We start from the raw sequence: 21,171 nt of genomic DNA on the forward strand, positions 1-21,171 counted from the left end.
GATCGGCTCCCATCCAGGGGGAAAAATGTGCTTTGGGTTTGATGAAGGCTGAGAAAACAAGCAACCAAAAAAAATGCTGAGGTGTGCAACGTGTGCTGCTGTATGGTGGTGACCACCATGACACCGACGTGACAGCTGGCTGAAAACACCTAATGCTCTGTCCCTGCTGGCTGATGCCCGTTGAAAGCATCTGCAGAGAGACGCTGAAAAGCCTGACCTACTTTGGAGGGAAGAGAGAAACCCGGGGTCTGCACTTGGTGCTGCGTTCCAGCGAGGGTTAAGAGCCCCAGACTGGGGCCTTGGGGTCTTCAGCTTTTTCCCCTTCACGTATTTAACTGACTTTTAAGTGCCAGCATGAGCTCTTCCCCTCTTCCCAAGAACATGTTTGGACAGAACTAGGCTCTGCAGCACACGTGGGGCATATCTTCTGTGGATCCTACCTTCATCAGACAACCCCATGGCCTGGCAGCAGAGGTGTGGGTGGGCAGGATCAGGCCCCAGATCTGGGGACTCAGGCTGTGTCTGTGGCCGTCATCCCGGGGCTCCGTCTGCTGAGGCTGGAGCCCTGTTTCCCTGACCTCTCCCATGCAGTGCCATCTCCTAATGACACAGGATCACATGCATCTCGTGCAATGGCAGGGAGCTATTTTATTCAGGTAAACAAGGAGTTCTAAGGAGCTTCACACTCCTAGCCAGCTGGTTTGGGGGATTGATTCCTGCTGCTCCTCTTTGTTGTCCTTCTGCTGCTTTTCCCTGAAGTTTTTCCTTCTCCCCTTCCCGCTCCTGGAGCAGAGAGCGGTCGAGGAATCGCAACGGCAGGAGAGCTACCTAACTCTTGGCTTAGCTGAAAGGCTCGGGGCTCTGGAGTGTGCTCCCCGCTTGCCAGGCTCGGAGGACCATATGTTCCTGCAGTGACATGTAATGTCAGTGAGTTGGAAACCAATCTGGAATTTATAACCCTTAACGACCATTTCCAGCCAGTTATTTTTGACTCCTGTGAATTCGGAGTTTTGACACCAGCCCTTCTTTGCAGAGGTAGACCCTTATGTCCCCTGGTGTTTCCCTTGGTCCTGTGGGATCCGTCCCTCCCCGTGTCTGTGCGAGCTCCTTGGTCGCTTGGGTGGAGAAGGAAATGTCTGGCGTTGCTGTACGGTGGCGTTGGTCCTGGAGGGGGGCAGAGGAGGAGGACGGGCAGCACTGCCTGCCAGGATTTACAGTCAGGCAAGCAGCCGGAGCGAAGCTTGCACACTGTACGAGCTAATTGGAAAGTGTTCTTAAAAAAGAAAAAAAATCAGAGGGGAAAAAATGTAGAGCAAGCTTTTTAAAAGAATATTCTGGGATCCAACACAACAGCTTGCTTCCCCCAGAACAGGTAAATTATTTATCTTCTTCCTTCAGTCCCCATCAGGAGGGGAAGGCTGGTGGACGTGGTGGGGGTTAAGAAGATCTGAGGTGCAAGCGTCTTCCCTGCAACGCTGCCATACTGTGTCGGAGCAGCACAGTGCCTCTCGCAAAGGAAGCTTTTCACAACTTGTCCTTGTTCCAAGGATGAGGAAACCTCCAGCTCTTCTGGCATTTTCTCTCCATCATAAGTCAGAGCTGCTTTCACCTGTAAAGTATGATCGGCACGGACGGGGAGAGGACTGGAACGGAGAGGGGCTCGGAGCAACCTTGCAAGGCTTTTCATGGAGCTCTTGGTGTTAAATGAGGAACTTTTTCCCCTCCTCCTCTCCTCGTTTTCCTGTCTGCCTGCAAAAATACTCTGGTTTGCATTTAAAGGAGAAAACTGTATGTGCTGGGACTAAGCCAACTTGTTTATTCAAGGGAAATACCATCTTTCCAAGCCTTTCTCTCGCAGAGGAAGGCTTGACAGAGGATGGCAGACTGGGCTGGGTATTATATTTTTAGGTGACATCGAAGCACGGTTGTGATCTGAAGGAGCTAAAAATCATGGCTGGCATTTCGCACTGCGCTCTGTGAGACCTCTCCTTCCCTCTCCCCCCAGCCCCCAAAGGGGTTAACTTCTCCCTCCAAAAACAGGTGGATTTTGACCTAAATGAAGGAGGGAAAAGGAAGAAAAAAAAAAAAAACCAAACCCAAAACACAACAATAAGAAAACCAACAAACCCACCACCACAAACCCACAGCCTGCTGCTTCCCACGCTTTTGCAATTTCCCTCCTCGGAAGCGGATTTTTTTTATGGCGAGGGGCTGGGGGGCGGCGAAGGCGGGAGGCGAAGGCCCCGCTCCTCTCCTCCTGTCAAAAAATGGCAGGTCAGGCTGTGTCTGTAAACAATGCCGTTATGAAATGGCAGCGCCAGGCCGAGCTGAGCATGCTCGGGAGCTGCCTGTAGGGGGAGGTGAGCCGAGAAAGATGATCTAATTCCGTGCAATTCTTGGGATTGAAGGAAAAGACCAGGCTCCACTCTTAATGACAGAGCAGAAAAAAAAGGCCCCACGCCGGGGACGAAGCCTGTAGGCCATGGAGGAGAGGGTGTGAGGATCTCCCGCCTCCGGGACTCCGGGTGCTGGGCAGCCCTGTGTCGCTTTCTCACCCTCCAGGAGAGTAAAGCCTTGGTGAGGTTTTGCTGTAGTTATTAGAGGGACAGGCCTGAGGGTGCAAGTTTCATTATTAGTATTATTTTTGTCTTCTTTTTTTTTTTTTTTTTTTTTTTGTTTGGTTGGTTGGTCTGTTCGTTTGTTTTCTTCCCTTCCCTTCCTTTTCCCCCTCTCCGCTTTCCCGGCTCGCAGGCGTCGCTCTCGTGCTGCTGGCCTCTGCGTGGCTGGAGGTGGCCCAGACGGAGGTGGTGTGGGCAGCCCAGCCAGGTCCTCCAGGTCCCCAGGAAAGCCCACGGGGGGCTTTTCCCCCCTCCGCCGCCCCAAGGAGCCCTCCCGGGAATGGGCAGGGGAGAAGGGGGCTGCTCCGCCGGCCGCGGTGCTTTGGGGGTGGGAGGAAGAGGAGCGTGGAGGATGAAGAGGTGTCTGGGCCCCATTGATGGGGGCGAGCTGCCCTCCCCCTGCAACCTGCTTGGTCCGGGCTCCTCTTGGTGCTATGGTTTTGTCCTGGCTGAGCCTTTCCTGGGGGAGCGGGTGTTTCTGAAGTGGTTGGTTTGCTTTTGCTAGAGGTAGTGATGAATCTTGGTCTCCATTTTGGGGTTTTCTTCCCCCCCTCCCCTCGCAGGCGCTAGGGGAAGGCAGGCAGCAGCTGTACTCCTTGCTAACCTCGGCCTGGGGAAGGAGATGCCTTTGTCTGCTCTGGATTTACACTTGCCTGCACATACAAGTTGCCCTGGCTTTAACTCTACTGGGACACAGCGAGATGGGTACGACGCTTCCCAGCGTGGAAGCAGTGAGGAGGCGTAAATCCCTCTCCCCTTTACAGGAGGGCACGGGTTGTGCAAACCCCCCTCGCCTGAAGCCTGCACGCCATTGTGGACCGCGTTGGCTGACGAGAAGTCACTTTAAGTCCTGTTGTGTTTCATGCACGTGTCTCCTTGTTCCCAGCTGTTGCATGCAGGGACTTGCGCCTCGTTTCTACCCTTCCCCCTGTTTCGGGAGTTGATCTGTGCAGCTGGAATAGGAGAGAGGACATGGGGGTAGAGGAGGAAATGCTTCTTTTTTCTTAGGAAGAGTCTGGATGAAAGGAATTCAGGAGACAAAAGAATTGCAAAGAATTTGATTTGGGGACAAACTTCAGGCTGAGGGCAGTGCTTGTTGTGAGCTGCAGATAAAATTCCACGTTCACATGATTGCACGAGGCTTATAAGGAAGTGGCCTTAACCTAAGAAAAAGGAGCTTTGAGACCGGTGAGTGCTTTGTAGGCCAGGTATGCTGGTGGTTACACTTCCTTCCTTCTCCAGATCAAATGCTGCTGCTGCTTCTAATGACAGGCCCGTGGTCAGCGTCCCCACGAACGGTGATCCCAGACCTTGCCCGTGCACAGCAGGACCCGAGCAGCGCCGAGATCTGAAATGAGCAGCCTTCACATGCCTACAAAAGAAACACTCTCTTTCTACAAGAGTTTTCTTAATCATCACTTCCTGTATAATTAAGTAGAAAATGTTTGTCTTCTCTTTGAGGCAAAGGTTACGATGAACAAGCTGGCTTGGGTTGTGTTATTTATTTTTTTAGGAGAAAAAAGGGGGGAAAAAAATGAGTGAATGAGAATCTGCTGCTGCTGGGGTTGCATCATTTGTTGAGAGCTCTGCCTTGCTAACAGTACGTATTGCAGACCTCCCCGCCGCCTTCCGCAGGAGGTGAAATCCTGCTTTGCCGGGGTCCTGGCCTTGGGGCACGTGCCCCAGCCGCTCGTGGGGAGCTGTGCCCGGTGGTGTCACCTCCGAGGGGCTGGTGTCCACCTCCCGGCTGGGGGCTTGGCAGGATCGGTCCTGCCCGTCCTGCATGCGGATGTGCTGGTGCAGCCGCTGCCCCGCATGGGAGTGAGAAGAGTTTCAGAGGGGTCCTCCTGCGCCCAGCCCTCTTTCAGATCAACCTGCTTCAGCTGCAGGGCTCCGATCGGAATAACGCCGCTGCAAAGCCTCAGGTTCCAAGACAGTTGATGTTTAAGACAAAAAAAAAAAAAAAAAAGACCCCGATGAAGGTAGACATCTTAGCACATCAGCCTCCGCTCCTTCCTGCTCTGCCTGGAGAGAGCTCTGGTCCATGATGTAACTCACTGGTCTCTTGGGCTTGGTAAGCTGCGATATGTTGGAGTTTTGCTGTGCATGCATTGTCTTTGCCTATAAAACCTGTTTGGACCTTTGCGAAGGGCACCCGAATGGCTGATGAAAATGCCAAGGAGGAGGCTGAGAAAGCTCTTAAGCTCTTTCTGTGCTTCCCAGCTTTGCTCTTTTTCTTGTCTTCTTTTTTTTTTTTTTTTGTGGGCTTTTTTTTCTTTTTTTTTTTTTTTTTTGTTTTAAAGGCACCACTCTAGTTTCTAGTCATCTGTTTGGAAATGCTGCAGAGCCTTTCCTTGGCCGGTCTGACCCGTCTTCCATCCCCTCCAAAGACCTCACAGAGGAGAGGAAGCCTGTTTTCTTGTAAACAGAGGTGGAGAGGAAAAACTAAACCAGCACTAGCTCCTCTGCTTGGGTCCTCATGGCTTTTAAAACCCTTTCAAGGACTTCATCAGTCTTTCTTAAGATGCAAGAATTTTTCCTTCCCCTTGAAACCTAAAAATTAAAGGGTTGGGGAGGGGGATAATGCTTCATTGCTGGTGGTGTGTACTCTTTATGGAGGCTCTCCGTCCACGGAAGGTTAATAATCAGTCTGGGGTCGGCGAGGGGAACGGCTGCGGGAAAGGGGGAAAGGAGGGGGGAAAAAAAAAAAAGGAATAATGGAAAGAGTGAGACTTTTATTGTGAAGCAGCCTGTGCTTGGCAGTTGGCTTTTGTTGGGACTGCTGCAAGAGCAGACATTTCTCGGCGGGGAGGGTGGGTATAGGATTTCCCTGCCAATCGGGAGCCGACGGATTGGGCATGGGGAGTGTGAGCAGCAAGGGAAGTTTGCTCTGAAGCTAAGGGAGGGGAGGTGGGGAAAAAAAAAACCAGCCCAACACACACACACACACACACACACACACACACACAAATGGAGGTATTGACACTTGCGGTGAAGTTGCTGCGAAGTTGGCTGGGTGGAGCTGTGGGGCGGTGGGAATGAATGGGGCGCCCGGCTGGCGGTGGGTGCCCGGTGGGTGCCCCTCGGTGCTGGGTCTGCTGCATCTGCCGGGTGGTGATGGAGCACGGAGGGGAGAGCGCTGGCCTGGGGGGAAGAGGCTTCGAGTGCTTCCTGTAGCTTCCTTTTGATCCAAATGCTTCAAAATTCACAGTTGTGGGTTTGGTTTTGGTTTTGTTTGTTTTGTTTTTTTTTAAATTATTAATATATTTTCTACCTTGATGCTGAGTTTTGTTTGTTTCAGAGCAAGGCATGGAAGTTGTACAGCTGCCTCTGATGTGTCTCTGAGATAGGGACCAGGAGAACCCCTCAGGTGCCACCTCGGTTAGCCTTGCCTTGGCACCAAGCTTTTTTACTCTCTCGGGAAAAAAGCTGTGATTTATCTCTGGCCTCTCTTGGTGTTGGAAAATCTACTTGGAGAGCTTCCGCCGCTGGCCAGGACCCAGGGCAGCCCCGAGCTCCTGGTAATTGCAGCGAGGAGGGAGGGTGGTCGTTAACTGCCGAGATCTGATTGACTCCAGGGTTCCTGCCGTGGCTTTTCTTCAGCAGCAGCAGCAACACCTCTGCGGAAGGGAAAGCGTGGATGATTTGTGGAGTGGGGTCGCTGCTTATAAAATAAAGAAAAACTGGGAATCGAATGGGTAAAAATGATCTGCTGGAAATCCTGGGACTTCCAGTATGAGTCAGTTTGATAGCAGGAATATCAACAGAGGTTGGGAGAACAAGCTGGTCTCTGTTAGACTGAGGCTCTTTATCTGCTGCCGGTGTCTGTGGCGGGGGCCTGGGTGCCCCTTCCCATGGTGGGAGCCGTGGGGCTGCGCTTGAGCTCTCTGCAGTTCTCTTTGCATTAGTCTTGCAGCAGGGTAAGTCCGTGAGAAACATGGATTTATTCTCAGTTTACAAGAAGTCCAGGTAGAGGAGAGGTAGGGCTTACAAGCAGATGTTTGCAGGAAGGATATATATTATTAGGTTAGCAAGTAAATGCATAAAGAAAGCTGATCAATGCTCAAACTTTGGGCTGTGCTTTTATGATTGTTTCTTGATGGAAACTGTTGGCCAGCGTCTGCTGGGGGTATGTTCTGTTTCAGGCTGTCTGATCGGTTGGCTGAGCTGAGGTTTCAAATGCATATGGCTTGCTTTTTGGGGTGTGTCTGAAAATCTGAAGGTGGTGTGCGTGGGGCACAGGTTCCCTCTTGCTGAGAGCATCCAGACGTGGCCGTGTTTGGTGTTTGCTTGTGCTCGGGGGCAGGCAGCCACCCACAACCACCTTCCTCCTCCTCGCTAGAGGAGCAATCCTGCCCTTAGCTCCGTGCAGGCAGGCGATGGAGGCTTTCCCAAGCACCCTGTGCCCAGCCAGCGTCCCTTAAGTTTCCTCCTTCCCATCGGCTCTGTCTTGTTTTGTAGATGGTGGCATTTAGGTGCAGGGCAAGGTGGTCCTGCAGGCACCCCAGGGGCAGGGACCCGGTGCTAGATGAGCCCTCCCTGGTCTGCACAGGGCAGGGGGGTGCTGAGATCAGGGGGGAAGGAAGGAAGACCCCGCGCTGCAATACCTGGCATTGCAGCTGAGCTCACTCCGAAATAAAAATGAGAGGGTGGCTGGTAATAGCAATAGCAGCACCAAAGCTCATCTCTTCCGCTAGCTTCGGACAGAAGCCGATGTGGGGAAGGGCGAGCTACTGCTGGGAATGGTTTTGGAGCTGATGCACCGGGCTTCGTGTGTGCATCTTGTCTCTGTTTGCTTGCTTTATGGAAGATGGGCAGGTTGGCTTTTTTTTTCTTTCTTTATCACTCAGTGCACTTGAAACCTTGCGATTTGCATGGCTGCAGGCGCCATCTGCTCCCCGTGCTGGCCTGCAGCGGTTGGCGTGACCTGGGCTTATTCTTCTCCTGCGTGGCAGGCAGCGAGGTGAACCCTTCACCCGGCCAAAGGCGGACATCACTGCCTCCCCCACCACACAGCAGCTTTGCAAGGCAGTCACCATCTTTACCTTTCAGACCAGCTCATCCTGTTAAACACAGAGCTGTGTCAAAGGATCCCTTCTCTTCTCTGTGTGTTTGGGGTTTTTTAATACCTTTTTCCTTTTGTTTTTGGTAGCTTCTATTTTTTTGTGTGTCTTGCTACTTCAAAAAAAGAAAAGAGAGAAGGTACTAGGGCTGCAAACCTGATCTAGCATCGTGATTCCAGGCATGTGAAAGGCAGGAGACGAGCAGGTGTTCTCTTTTTACAAAAAAAAATATTTAAAAAAAAAAAAGAGGGGAAAAAAGAAAAATTGCTTTCTATAGAATTAAAAATAGAGCTCATTAACTTTAATAAACATGGATGTTATGAATGATGAGTTGGCTGTTGCTCACTGATGGTTTGCATTTTATAAGTTACATTTGAATGAACTACAAAAAAAACCAAAACCACCAAATGCATACTTGGGCTGCAAATGTCGGTAAATGATGTGTAATGAGAAGTCTGGTAGGTCTGCCTCCCCCCACCCAAAACCTAAGAAGTTCTGGGGGAATAGGGTCACCTTCTTGAGATGCCTTTCATGACCATTTTAATCCACGCCTGTCCAGATGTACTCAGCTGGGTTTCCAAGCATGTTACACTCGGAAAAACTGGCTGCATCTTAACTGAAGATGTGTGAGGTCTCGGCCCTGGGCACAGCTTGGACCCCTCTGCTTCTCCTGCGAGACGGGCCAGCAGCTGGGGCAACTCTTGCTGGTTTTTATCTTTGACCCGTGCCTTGGTGGCAGTTTCCTGGCAGCATTATTTTGCAGAATGAGGTTTGCCCATGATGTAAACAGGATGCGTCCATGATTGTCTCTTGTTTTAAATGCAACGTGTGTATGAACATTGAGCTAAACCATGATTTTTTTTTATTTGTTTTTTCCCCCCCATCCCTTCTCTCGCCACCCCTAGCGAACAGTGCTGAGTAAGGGAGAGACAAGGAAAGACGCCTGCATGAAGACTGAGCTGCTGAAAGATATCACCAACAACAAAGAAGAAGGTGAGCACCTGCCTCGATTGAGGGCCAGACCTTGCTTATGAGATCGGCACGTGATGGTAACAAAACTGGGGGCCTGGAGATGTGCTCTGTCCCCCGAGGGTCTCAGGTGTGCTCCCACAAACGGAGTGGCTCCTTTCTCCTGTGTTTATTCTGAGCAGGGCTCTTCCCCAGAAGATGCAAATTTGCTTTTCAGTCCATCCATCCGCACCCATCTAAAGAATGACATCTAATTTTCACTTCTGCTTTGGTGTGTCTGTGAAGCGCAAAGGAGTTACTTTGAACCTCCTCTGTGTGCCTGGTTTTAACTGAACTCTGATCCCCGCCACGCGATGACCTAGCCCCTTTTCCTCCCTCTATTAAAGTTAACTTTCTGTTTTCCTGTGAGTTTCTCTGTTGCTCCAAAACAGGCACCGGTTGCTGGAGGATGGCTGGTGGGGTTAGACACTCCGCACCTTGTGCCCTTGTGGGATGCTTCGTGGCTTCTGCGTTGTTTCTGCTTGGTTTTAATTTGCAGGATGCAGTGCACTTGTTAATTCGATGAAGTCTTTCCTGCGTGGTTGCCTGTGAGTTGCATGCACACAAATCTGAGGGCTTAATAAATGTGTCGGTGGGATTAGGGAAAAAAACCCAAACCACTACCCTTTAATCTTCCCCCCTCTTCCCCCTTTTCTTTCCATGGCTTTATTATTCCTTGCCTAGTTACTTCTCATAGCTCTGCAGGGATTTGGTGTGTTTTTGTTCTTCTTTCCATAGTAATGAGTATTAGAAAAGTACTGAACTGGCCCGATCAAAATATCTAATCTTACTAGAAATAAAATTTTGGACTTAATTCAGATGCATGCGAGTACAGCACTGCTTTTTCTTTCTCTTCTGTCCGGCATAATGTTTTGTCAAGCTGCTCTAGTTAGAAAGTAAAGCTCAGAGCAGGCAAAATATTGAATGCTGTGTCAGACGTGGCCACGGTGCTTGCATATTAACTGGGAGCACGTGAGTGCTGCTGCTGACGCTGGTTGCATGTGGACCTCTGGTCCGGGCAAACCAGAGATGAAGTCTGAGATGTCGGTGGGAGGTCGCGTTGCTCTGGGAGGAGACTCTCACTTTGATCCCTTGCCTTGCTTGGCTCAGGAGTTTAAAGCTAGTTTATTTAGCTCTTGGTTGATCTTAAGGTAAGTGTCAAGAGTCTGTGGAGGTACAAATCCAGAAGGAGGGTGGGAAGAGAGACATCTCTGCGCCTTGTGTGTCTTGGCTGATTTTGACTTAAAGCAAATGCTGCGTATCAAAACGAAGCTGAGAACCCTCCCTGTGAAGGAGCAGTCTTGAGGCTTCATATTGCACCCACTTCAGCTTATTGTCCAGTTCTGTAACTGGGGAAAGAAAGGTCCTAAAATGTGAACTGCATAGTCTCTGTTCTTGTTCAGATTGTATCCTTCTCTTCCGAAGCATACCATGTGTGTAAAAGACAATAGTTTGCCTGGTTGTTGTGCTGTATGTGCTGTTCTTTGCTGACCTTCATTACCCAGCTGTGATTGTCATAGGAGTTCGATTAGTTAATGTCCCTAAATTCTGTTAATAACAGTGTTTAGTGTTGGCAAAGAATTTACATTTTTGAGTGTTGCGTGAACATGAATCATGCCAGCAGACTTGCAAGATGGTATGAAATAGTTTCCTGACTCAGGGATGGGTGGAAACGTACGGAGCTGGGATGCGTGGACTGGAAAAGCACCCTGAAGCCTGAGATTTCTCTCTTAAATTTACTTGAACAGTCGTTTTCCTTTAGCGAGGGGGATGGGACCAGTACTGTTTAATATCTTCACCAACAACATAGTGGGGTTGAGTGCACCCTCAGCAAGTTTGCAGATGACACCAAGCTGAGTGGTATGGTGACACACCTGAGGGACGGGATGTCATCCAGAGGGACCTGGACAGGCTCGAGAAGTGGGGTCATGTCACCCTCATGAGGTTCAACACGGCCAAGTGCAGGGTCCTGCACCTGGTTTGGGGCAACCCCTGGTATCAGCACAGGCTAGGGATGAAGGGATGGAGAGCAGCCCTGCCGAGGATGACTTGGGGGTACTGGTGGGTGAAAAGCTGGCCATGAGATGGTAATGTGCACTGGAGCCCAGAAAGCCCCCCTCATCCTGGGCTGCATCCCCAGCAGCGTGGGCAGCAGGGCGAGGGGGGGGATTCTGCCCCTCTGCTCCGCGTGGGGGAGACCCCCCTGCAGTGCTGCCTCCAGCGCTGGAGCACCAACAGCAGAAGGACACGGAGCTGTCGGAGCGGGGCCAGAGGAGGCCCCGGAGATGCTGGGAGGGCTGGAGCCCCTCTGCTGTGAGGACAGGCTGAGAGAGCTGGGGGGGTTCAGCCTGGAGAAGAGAACGCTCCGGGGAGACCTTATAGCAGCCTTCCAGTCCCTAAAGAGGGCTCATAAGACAGATGAGGAGAGACTTTTTAGCAGGGCCTGTTGAGATAGGACAAGGGGTAATGACTTTAAACTAAAAGAGGGAAGATTTAGACTACATAGAAGGAAGAAATTTTTTACACTGAGGGTGGTGAGACCCTGGCCCAGGTTGCGCAGAGAGGTGGCAGATGCCCCATCCCTGGAAACTTCCCCGGTCAGGTTGGATGGGGCTCTGAGCAACCTGATCTAGTTAAGATGTCCCTGCTCATGGCAGGGGGTTGGACTAGATGGTCTTCAAAGGTCCCTTCCCACCCAAACCATTCTACGATGCATGGGAATGGGAATCTGCACAAGTCTGCTGGTGCTTCTGGGTTCTAGTTTAGGCTGAGCTCCCTCAGCGAACTGATCGTGTGTTTGATGGGAGTCCCGGCCTGTAATATAAGACAGTTATGTTCTGGATTTTGTTCCCTTTGGGAAAATCCCCTTGGCAGGTTATTTCTGAATGTTGAACCTGGGATCTAAAACTTAAAGAGCCTTGAACTTGCAGGTCCAAAGACTGATTTAAAGCTGATGTTTAGGCTAAAGACTCAGTGTGAATTACTGTGTTTTCTCCTCCTTTCACTCCCCCTTGACTCAGAAGGGTACTGATACGAGGGTCAGCATCAGATCCCCATTCGAACCATGTTAGCATGTACCATAGCTCCCCTGCTGTCTCTGTGAATGGCCTGAGTTCCACCTCTGTATACAAACTTTTGCTTGCTTGGTGTCCAAGATGAGCCAGGAAATTCAGGTAGCTTGCAGCCTTGAATGAGATTTAGGGGGCTGTCCCCCGAGCAAGGCGCATCCGCAGCGCTGCAGTAGCACCTGAGACTGCTGTCTGGCCCCACCACTGCTGAAGATCATCATGTTGGAGATCTCCATGCAGGTACCCTGTCACATGGAAGGCTCGTACTCTTGTGAGAGCAGTGGCTGAGCTGCCCCAATTTATAATGTGCTGTTTTGAGGCAGTGCATCCCCGTTCTTTGTTGTCCTCTGTGTGCCAGCCTGTCATTTGTGACACCTCAGCAGCTGCTGCCCCAGGGGACGAGCTGTGGGGCTGGGGCAGGGAGCTGGGTGGGGGCTCTCAGGGAGCAGCCTGGAGGTAGGGAGGTCCTTGGGTGGGCAGTCGTGGTGTTTTGTTCTTTGTTCCTCAAGTGGAAGGTGTTGCAGAAATGCGCTGTTGTTACAGGCCGGGATGTCCTCTTCTGGCTTCATCGTGGCACTGGTAAAGAGAAATAATTGAACTATAAGTTTAACATACATCTGCAGGAGCAAGATCTTTGCGTGTTCCAGCAAGTGCTTTAATTTCCAGTTCTAGGGTTGAGTCCCAGCCTGCGTAAAGCCCCGTGTAAGTTGTTTGTTAGACTCAGTGTCCCCTTCTGTGTAAGATTGCTCAATACAGATAGAAAAAAAGCTGCGGATGAGACTGTGTTTTGTTGTCCGTGGGGAAATGTTCCCGTTCAGCTTTACACGTGGGTGTGAGTTTAGGTCCATCTTTCCCTTTGACAGGGAGGGGAAAGGGGCAGGGAGATGGAAGAGATGAGCGGAAAAAAGTTGCTCTCCTGTTTTATTAGGCCATATTGTCTTTACTCTGACTCAGAGAGAAACTAATTAAAAAGTGGTTTCTTTGCAAGAATTGCGAGTGATTTCAGTTCATCTCCTAATGTACACAGCTCCTGACTCCGTGCTGCATCTCACTTGACCTTTCAAGGCAAACCACTCCTTTTCTGATTGCCCAGCCCCAGAGATGGAAAGTTCCACTAAGGCAGCAGCACGAAGGAGCAGGAAGGGGAGTTGGTAACGAAGTTCTCCATTAGCCTCAGCGTTTCTGAGACTTCACCCGAGGCAGCTGTTTTACGAGAGCAATGGTGCTGGAGTGTAGCGCTGCATGAGACGTGCAGAGTCACTTTGCTCTCAAATAAACTTCACACTGCTTTTAGAGAGCGTCAGGGTTTTAAATTCCTGGAGGGGCCTTTTTTCTTTATTTTTTTTGTTTCTTTTTTTTGTTTTTTTCCCCTCTTATTGCAGGTAGGAAGTTGCCATGAGTGAGAAAGGTGCTGCTTTCCACTGAGCAGCTGCAACCTTTGCATTCCCAGGTGCAGAGATGGCTGCTTTAAAAGGAAAAAAAGAATAATCTCGTCGCCTCGCTGTACTCGGCACTGGGCTCCCCTGCTGAGACTGACAGCCAGGAGACCAGACAGAGCAGAATGATGCTTAGGTATTTTAGATGCTCTCCCAGATGTCTGCCCAGGTGCTCCCTGTGTGCGAGAGCCCTGCTCCGGGGAGCTGCGCCCTGCGGCAGACAGGCTGCAGCAGCAGAAAAAACGTGCTTGGAGCCTGGCAGCCCTGGAACAGGAGCATCCCTCGGTCACGGATGGGCTCAGGGCCTCGTGGCCGGCGCTGTAACACCGTGGACCTGATCGCGTGGCAAAGGGATGAATTAATTTCACGCAGGCTGTTAAACTGCTTTGAGCCTCCGCCGGCATTCACAGGCAGCCCACCGGCGAGACGCCGCATCCCATTTACCCGACCTGTCCGATCTCGGTATCGAGCATTCACAGCAGAAGTTGTTCTTGGTTTTTCTTTTCTCTTTTTCTTTCTTTTCCCATTCTGACTCTTGGTGCGTCTGATGGGAGATGGGAAGCGGTGACACTGCGGCAGGGTGGCAGTGCTCCAGGGCACTGTGAGGAGTGGCACTTATGTTTTGAAAATACAGGGCCAGGCTCTTGGATGGACATCACCCGCCTTCACGGATTTAAAAGGGTGGGGGGGAGAAAAGACCATCAATGACTCGTCCCGGAGAAGAACTTTGGCCTGAAACATGTAATTCTCTTCATTTCTTGGCTTGAAAATGCTCTGCTTTTTTGGCTTGAGCGATACGAGGTGGTGCTTTCCCTTCCAATGGGTACAGGATCTCCAGCCACTGGCTCTCCCTGGTCTGTACGCTTTCAGCCCCCATCTCTTTATCATCTGTTTTTTTGTCAGCTGGACTCCTCTCTGCTTTACATTTTTCTTTTTTTTGACTTGGAGGAGGAAGGGGGGAGTGAACGGTTGTAACACAATGATTATAAGCAGGTGCATTTCTTGCTTTTAAAAGTTTATGCAGCAGGGCAGTTGGGTATCAAATAAAGGAGTGGTATCTGTGGTGTTTTATAGGTGAACTGCAAAGTGCTCAAGGTAAAACATTTGTGAAATGGACGTATATGTAAATATAAATGTACGCAGTACTTGTACTGCACTTCAGAATGGTGAGTTTTTCATTTAAGCGCTGTCTTTGCTTAGTTCGGAGCTCGACGTTTCTCTTGCAACAGCTGAAGCTCGTGGCTCTGCTGAAGGCGCAGAGCTGCCCAGTGCTCTGTGCTGGGGGCACTGGGAGTGCATGGAAAACATCGTGCGAGACCTGGGCACTGGGGTGTCTCACCTCTACCGGTGCTCAGTACCAAGATCTTCAGAAAAAAGTGTAAAAGTTCCAGATCACATAATAGTGCGTTCGCTTGTAGGGTTTTTTTATTTATTTATTTTAAATTTTTTCCCCCTCAGACCTAGTGATGATTGAATTTTGGCCTGGAGCATAAGGGCTCATAACACATGCATATTTTTCTTATTTTGTCTCCCTGAGCAGTGAGATCTGAGTTTAAAAAAAAACATATTTAAGACTTTATTTTTTTCAGAGCCTTCTCAAAGTAGTACAGAGTTTTGAGGTGATCATCTGGCTGCCTGTATACGGGAAGTTTCTGGTCACTACTCGTCCGTCCCCTTTGGTCTCCGCAGAGGCGATTTGGTTCCCTCTGGCTGTGGCCGGGCCGGCTGGCGGGGACCGTAGCACATCTGTTGGACGGGCTCTGCCCGCGGGCAGGTTTTGCCAGGCTGGACCGAGCTCCAGGACAGAACTGGAGCCAGGTCTGGCTCTGCTGGGAGGGCTGGAAACCCGACAGGCAAAGGCAGCGGAGAGGAACCAGCATTGCAGGAGTCTGGGCTGGGAGGGCAGAGGTGGGTTTCGTTTTGCCTGATTTAGGGGTTTTTTTTGAAGTTGTCATTCTAATTCTGAACTAGTCCAGCTCACTTTTGCATACATGTGGCAGGCATGTCCAGGCGATGATTAGTTTATCCAAAGATAGATGTCTAAAGTCAGACTGTGCTTTTTGAGCTGTTGTCTTCTTTCTGTTGGTTGCAGTGGTGGCTTTGGGGTACCCTGGAGTAAGAGATGTCTTTTAGACACCTAAAATGAGATGAGGTGTCCTCATCCTGTCTGACTGGGCTTCTCCCCTCCTTCCCTACGATTCTGTTCTCTTCGTGGCAATTTTAATTCACTTTTGAATGACAGTGTTTGATATTGAGACTGAAACTTCTGCAGGGGGTCTGCTTGAGCCTGGGGAGAGGTGGGAGGTCTGGGAGCTCTTCCTTGCTCTCAATGACTTGTTGATTCAGAGAAGCGATCTTAAATCTGTTACTGATTATTCTTTGTCATGTGGAGTCGCGGGAATAATGTAGCTGCATAATTTTCTGAGTCTTAAATTCCTTGTGTTACTAAAATGTAGCCAGCTCCTAGAAGATACACCTTTACTGAAGTTTCTTTCAACTTGGTATCAACTTCAGATACCTACCTGCGATAACAAACGCCATAATAGAAAATAAATCTCTCGGGCAAGTTACCCGTCCTACGCGATACTGGATTTTAAATTAATAACGAATGCTTGGATCAGGATGCAGGCAGCAGTGTGGTCAATGTGACAAGCTTTTACCACTGCATGTGGCGTAGGGGATGCGTAAGGGCGCTCTGAAAATAGTAGGGTGCTTCTAGTAAATGAGGTTACGCTTCCATGGATGTAGGCTATCTCTTTCTACCTTTCATTTTTTTGTTTTTAATTAAAGAATGGTTGTAGATTAGACAACAGTGAGGGACTTGGACAGGAAAGTAAATACAGAAGAAACATAGTTTTGCTCTATTTAGAAAGAATGAATACTGTCAAGTTGTAAAGTTTTAGAGAAATACTGATTTTAGGTTTTTATTCGCTTGCATGTACAGAGCAGAAAAGCTGTTGAAATGCATTTTCAAGAAGAGAACTCATTGCCATGAAGTGTATTTGAAATCAAGATTTTAGTAGGCTTGCAGTGAAACTTTTTTTTTTTTTTTTTTTTTTTTTTTTAAATAATGGGAAGATGAAAAAGTCATGTCAGGAACAAGTGTTTCTTTACCTGTCTGGTGGTGTTGGAGAGCTTCCCTAGGCTGTTTTCTTCAGTATTTCTCCATTGTGAGGTTCCTGCTGTCTGTAGTTTGTGTTCCCATCCCCATCTACAGGCCGTATTTCATCAAAAGTGTACATATATATTGAATGATGTCTGTTCAGCAGTGCTTGTAAGTGTGCACTTAGTGCAGCTGAGACTTGTTGAAGGTGGCCAGACTTGCTGACGTGTCCTGTTACACGAGGCTGGAACACCGACTCGGAGGCAGAGCATCATGGCAAGTGGAGCGGTGGCTCAGCCTGGGATGGTGACTCCTCTTTTCCTATTACCAGACCAGGTATTTTGGTTGTGAAAACCAGACAAGCTTACTTGGGTTACCACATCTTACGGAGCGACGTAGCTCCTGACAGAAACTACTCCTTCATGGGTGTCTCTTTAATTTGATGTTCAGGTAGGACCCTTGGGTGATGAGCTTCTGCAACCAGTGGGTTGGCCGTGGCGCTTCTTGCGGGAGCCCTGTGCTGTACAGGAACTCAGTTTGGAGAAAACAGTGCTGTTCTAAATCATTTATGAATTTGGTTTAGTGCTTCCAGAAAAGGGAGCAGGAGGTTCGAGATGATCTCTCCCCAAAGAAGCCCGTCCCAGCAGCTCAGGACGGTGTTGCCATGGTGTCTCAGACCCATCGGAGGCAGGAGAAGGGAGGTAGTATCTCTTCCCGTTCAGTCCTTGGCCTCTGCTGACTCTTGCCAGCCAGCGGGCCAGTGATGCCACTTGCCATAACAGCTTTTGTTTTGTGGGTGTGTCTCCATTTGGCACTGAATTGTGACACTCGGGCTCGCTGAGTGGTGGCAGCTCTGATGGTTGGGGCTGGAGCTGGAAGCTGTAGGACCTTGCTTTGCCCTGTAACGTGTGCAGTCATTTACAGCAGGGCAGAGTGGGTGCGTAATCCTGTTAAATCAGAACCATACCCTTGACGACTGCTGTCAAGTTCTCCATTTCTGTGCAACTTCCGGGACTATGAAATTTCATCTCTTTGTTTTGTCAAATCTCCAGTCATATGGATTTGGAAGTCTGGTGCCTGTTTATAGGAGATTGATGGCACTTCCACACTCAAGCAGACTGCATTTTGCACACTTAATAAGAGTGTGTGGCGGGGGAGGGGAGAGACTGTATGTGAGGTTTTAATTTTGGCTTCATGGATTTTTCATAAAGTCCGTGACGCTTTCTGGAATAACGCAGTTATTCTTTCCCCTAGGGCAGTGCTCTAATTTACCTTGTTTTGGTTGCCTTCATGGCAGGTAGAGCAATTCTTGCCCTCTGCTTATTCAGTTTATCTAATAGTCAGCCACTGAAGTTATTTGACTGTTCTGCTGGGAGTGTGCAGTATTTAAATCAACAAATATTGAAGGCTTCATTCGGCCAGGTGCCTAGTGCTGAGCTCTAGAAACCGCCATCTGTGGTTAGGGAGCTCATTTTTTGTTTTCTTCTGGCTCTGACTGCTGAAATAATTACTTAAATGGCCATAGCACGGTCTTTTAAAGACACCAAATGCAGAAAGAGAAACAAGGATTGAAGGAATAAGGGCAGAGCTGCTGGCTCGCTCTGCCCAAGACTTTTCAAATAGTTAAATAACGGGGAAAAAACTAGCACTTCATCGTCTCCCAGAGTTGTTGCTATTCAAAACAAAGCCTTGTGTGTCTTATCAGAGCTTTCCGTAGACAGAAGGTGGTCTGGGTGGCGTGAGAGGGCAGCAGATGGAGGTGATAACTTAGAATCCTGCTCAGAGAGCCGCTCAATTACTGCCTACTGGAGATGGGGGTTCTGCCTCTGCCCCCCTGTGTGCGCTCCGGCAAGCACCGGCGAGCTCTTTCTGGAGGTTTTGGAGCTCTTTGGGGGGTCTGAGCCAGCAGAGTCCGTGTGGGAGGCAATCGCAGGCTGTGCTGCCTGGGTTTTGGGGGGAATGGACCACTTAGTGCAGATGTCTCATCAGGAAAAATGACCAGAGTGGAACCCCAGGGAGGAGTTACCACTTGGCATTGGGGTTTGAAGACACTTCCCGGTAAGATGCTTAGTGCCCAACATCTGTGGCTTTCAGTTGGAAATAAGGAGCAGGACTGGGACTGTCCCCTTGCAATTTATGGGTAGGACTGGACCAGGTCCCACCTGGGCAGAGCCCTGGCCAACCTGGTTGGAATTCAGCGTTGACCACGCTTGAAGCCAGAGGTTGGATGCTAAGCCAGGGGCTGGATGTTTGAAGTGTGTTTGCCAGTTCTAAGATGGCTTTCGTTTTGATGCTGGAAATGTTTAAATCTCAGATGAGCACGAAAACCCAGGAAGTTTGGGGAATAATACGGCTGTTTTAGGTATTGGAATGCATTGCTTGTAGAGTCTAGATCTGCAAGTGCTATTAGTGCAGAAATATTTGTCAAAATCTTTTATATCAGCCCAATGGTAAGGAGATGGACTGAATGAATACATTAAAAAGGGATAGAAAGAAGTGGGTGGGTGGGCCCTCAAATAGTTGGGGAAAGATTTTTAAATTTTTTTTCCCCACAATTTACCACTAACTGCAAAGGGAATTTGGTGCTTTTTGGGAAGAGCTGTTGGGGTGAGCCGTGCAGCGCTGCCGAGGTTGGCACTGAGCTGCCAGTGCCTGGGGGCATGCGGAAAGCCCTGCGGAGCTCAGCTTTGAACAATCAGCCCAGGTATATTGGGCTTGACGTCCTGGGATCCGGGATCTTGGTGGTTCTTCATGCTTTGCCGGGTCAGCAGAGACATTCAGAATATTCTTTTCCTTGAGCGCTTGGGCTTCAAAAGCAGTATGAAATGAGACCAGCGTGCTGGTCTGGCTTGCAGAGTTGTCCTCCAGTTTGACTCTGTGCTCTTCTGAATACTGTAGGCAAAAATTGCTTTGATTGGAGCTGGTTGTAAATCAGTCCTGCCTGCTTTGACAGCCCACTTGGACAAAGCTTTTGCTGGTACTTGTGATGCGTTTCATAACTGTCTGGCCCCTGGAAGGGAAACAATACAAGGAATCCCTAACAGCAGGTTGATTTAATCATTTTACTTGAACGTGCCAGTGAATTGTTATCACTCCTGGTTGCCTGGGGAGTTGCTAGTTTGTCATGTCAGAAACCTTCCTGCAAGTACATGGTGCTCATACTTGGATTTTTTCAGCTCAGGTCTGATGCTCAGCTCTGATGGGACAAATTCACTGATGGGGGGAGCATGGAAATATTTGGAAGGGAGAGGGAAAAAAAAACTTTTTACATGCGCACCCCTGTTTTATCTGTGCGTGAGCTTTTAGTCAGTCTGCAAAAATCTCGCTGCATTTGAATCACGTAATTATTTCGGTCTAAAATTGCATTTAACGTGCTTCACCCCGTGTTTGCTCCGGCTGTTGCCTCTGAAATGACACTGAATCCTGCTCCTGTGCTGCTTCATTCCAGTGAAGGAGCCAGTCTCCAGTGGATGACATTCCCAGGAGAGCCGTGATTGCCAGGGAGTTACTTCTTGTGGTGTTTCTTGTCGCAGCAAAGCCCTGATGTAGACATTTGGCCGCTGAGCTGTGTCTGTGCCACAAAAGCTCACCCGTGCAGCCCCACCAGCAAGCTTTTCTTGTGTCAGTCTGGCACCGTGAAGGGCTTTGCCAGAGATCTAAGTGCAAGATTGAGCAGCGTTTTGTTTGACGTGCGAGGTGTTGACATATGGTCCAATAAACGTAGTTATTGGAAAAGCTAAAGATAATATTTACCTTGAAAAATCCATAGTTGGGAATAAATGGCCGCATCTGCAGCTGAGGCAAGTGAGAATGAGTGCGCTGCTTTCAACTGAGCCACCCACCCCAGTTTGCACCATCTGAGGATCCGGGCAAGCCGGTCAGGTAGGTGAGTGAGCAGCCTAAATGGGTGTCTATTTATATAGCAAGCAGTTTTCTGGGGGAGAGGTTTGCTCTTCATTAGCCACTAAGTAGCTGTACCTTCTCTTTGGAGTTTCGCTACCACTTGTGACCCTTTTCTTTCTCCTCTCTTCCTCCTTATCCTCCCTCTTTCTCCAGGGTTTAATGCCATGGCTGCAGATGAAAGTGCTACGGAAAAGCAAGCGGGGGAACCAAAAATGGCAGTAGACGGTGAAACCAACGGTTCCTGTGAGCACAGCGAAGCTGGTAGCCACCCAAACCCAGCTAAAAACACTCAGGACAATACGAAAGCGAGCCAGCAGGACTCTAGTACTAAATTAAATAGGATAGCAGAAAATGGCATTTCTGAACGAGATGGTGAGACTGGGAAGCAAAACCATATGAAAGCTAATGACTTCACACAGACTTCTGTAACAGGGAGCAATGGATATATTCTAACCAAGCAGATGGCACAGGAGCAACCTCTAAGGACTACCAGCACCTTTGCTTCTCTCACCGGCCATGCTGCAAAAACCCTTCCAGGAGGAGCAAGCAAAGGGAGAACTGTGGGCTCCTTTTCTCAGATGCAAGCCACGATGCCAACCAAGCTCGGGGAGGGCAGTAAGGACATGGATGCTAAAAGAGCCACCGCTGCTAACGCTGAAGTCAAGGTCCACAGAGCACGGAAGACAATGCCTAAACCCACCCCTAGCCTGGTAATGTATATGCCCAGCAGTCGGTGCTGATGCTGAGATTGCTCTTGGCTTTCTTTGAGCGCGTGAGAGGGATACCTTGCTCCATGGGAACACGCCTAATTCGGAGGGGTCCCACTGAGTAGATTGACGTTGTTTTGTAATATATATACTTTTTTATTTTTATTTTTTCTCCTCCCACAGAGATACAGAGGTGTTAGAATAGAATCACGTGGCCACCATCAGCTCTCTTCCCCAATGTGTTTCTAAATATATAATTGATCAA

At 49.4% G+C, this 21,171-nt stretch overlaps 1 protein-coding gene across 25 annotated transcripts in view; it reads left to right on the forward strand.

Moving 5' to 3' along the window:
• EHMT1 (euchromatic histone lysine methyltransferase 1) overlaps positions 1–21,171 on the forward strand; it is a 123,934-nt gene that overhangs the window by 50,569 nt on the left and 52,194 nt on the right. For 21 of the 25 annotated variants that reach the window (XM_074609320.1, XM_074609330.1, XM_074609340.1 and 18 more), the window contains 2 exons: positions 8,587–8,674; positions 20,353–20,909. In XM_074609320.1, the coding sequence (XP_074465421.1) occupies positions 8,587–8,674; positions 20,353–20,909 (645 nt within the window). Of the gene's footprint in view, positions 1–2,376; positions 2,578–6,062; positions 6,140–8,586; positions 8,675–20,352; positions 20,910–21,171 lie in introns of those variants that run through there. The other 4 variants (XM_074609322.1, XM_074609331.1, XM_074609326.1 and 1 more) reach the window with 2 other exon arrangements.

Source organism: Larus michahellis, chromosome 15 (genome assembly GCF_964199755.1).
Source record: "Larus michahellis chromosome 15, bLarMic1.1, whole genome shotgun sequence".
Taxonomy (NCBI): domain Eukaryota; kingdom Metazoa; phylum Chordata; class Aves; order Charadriiformes; family Laridae; genus Larus; species Larus michahellis.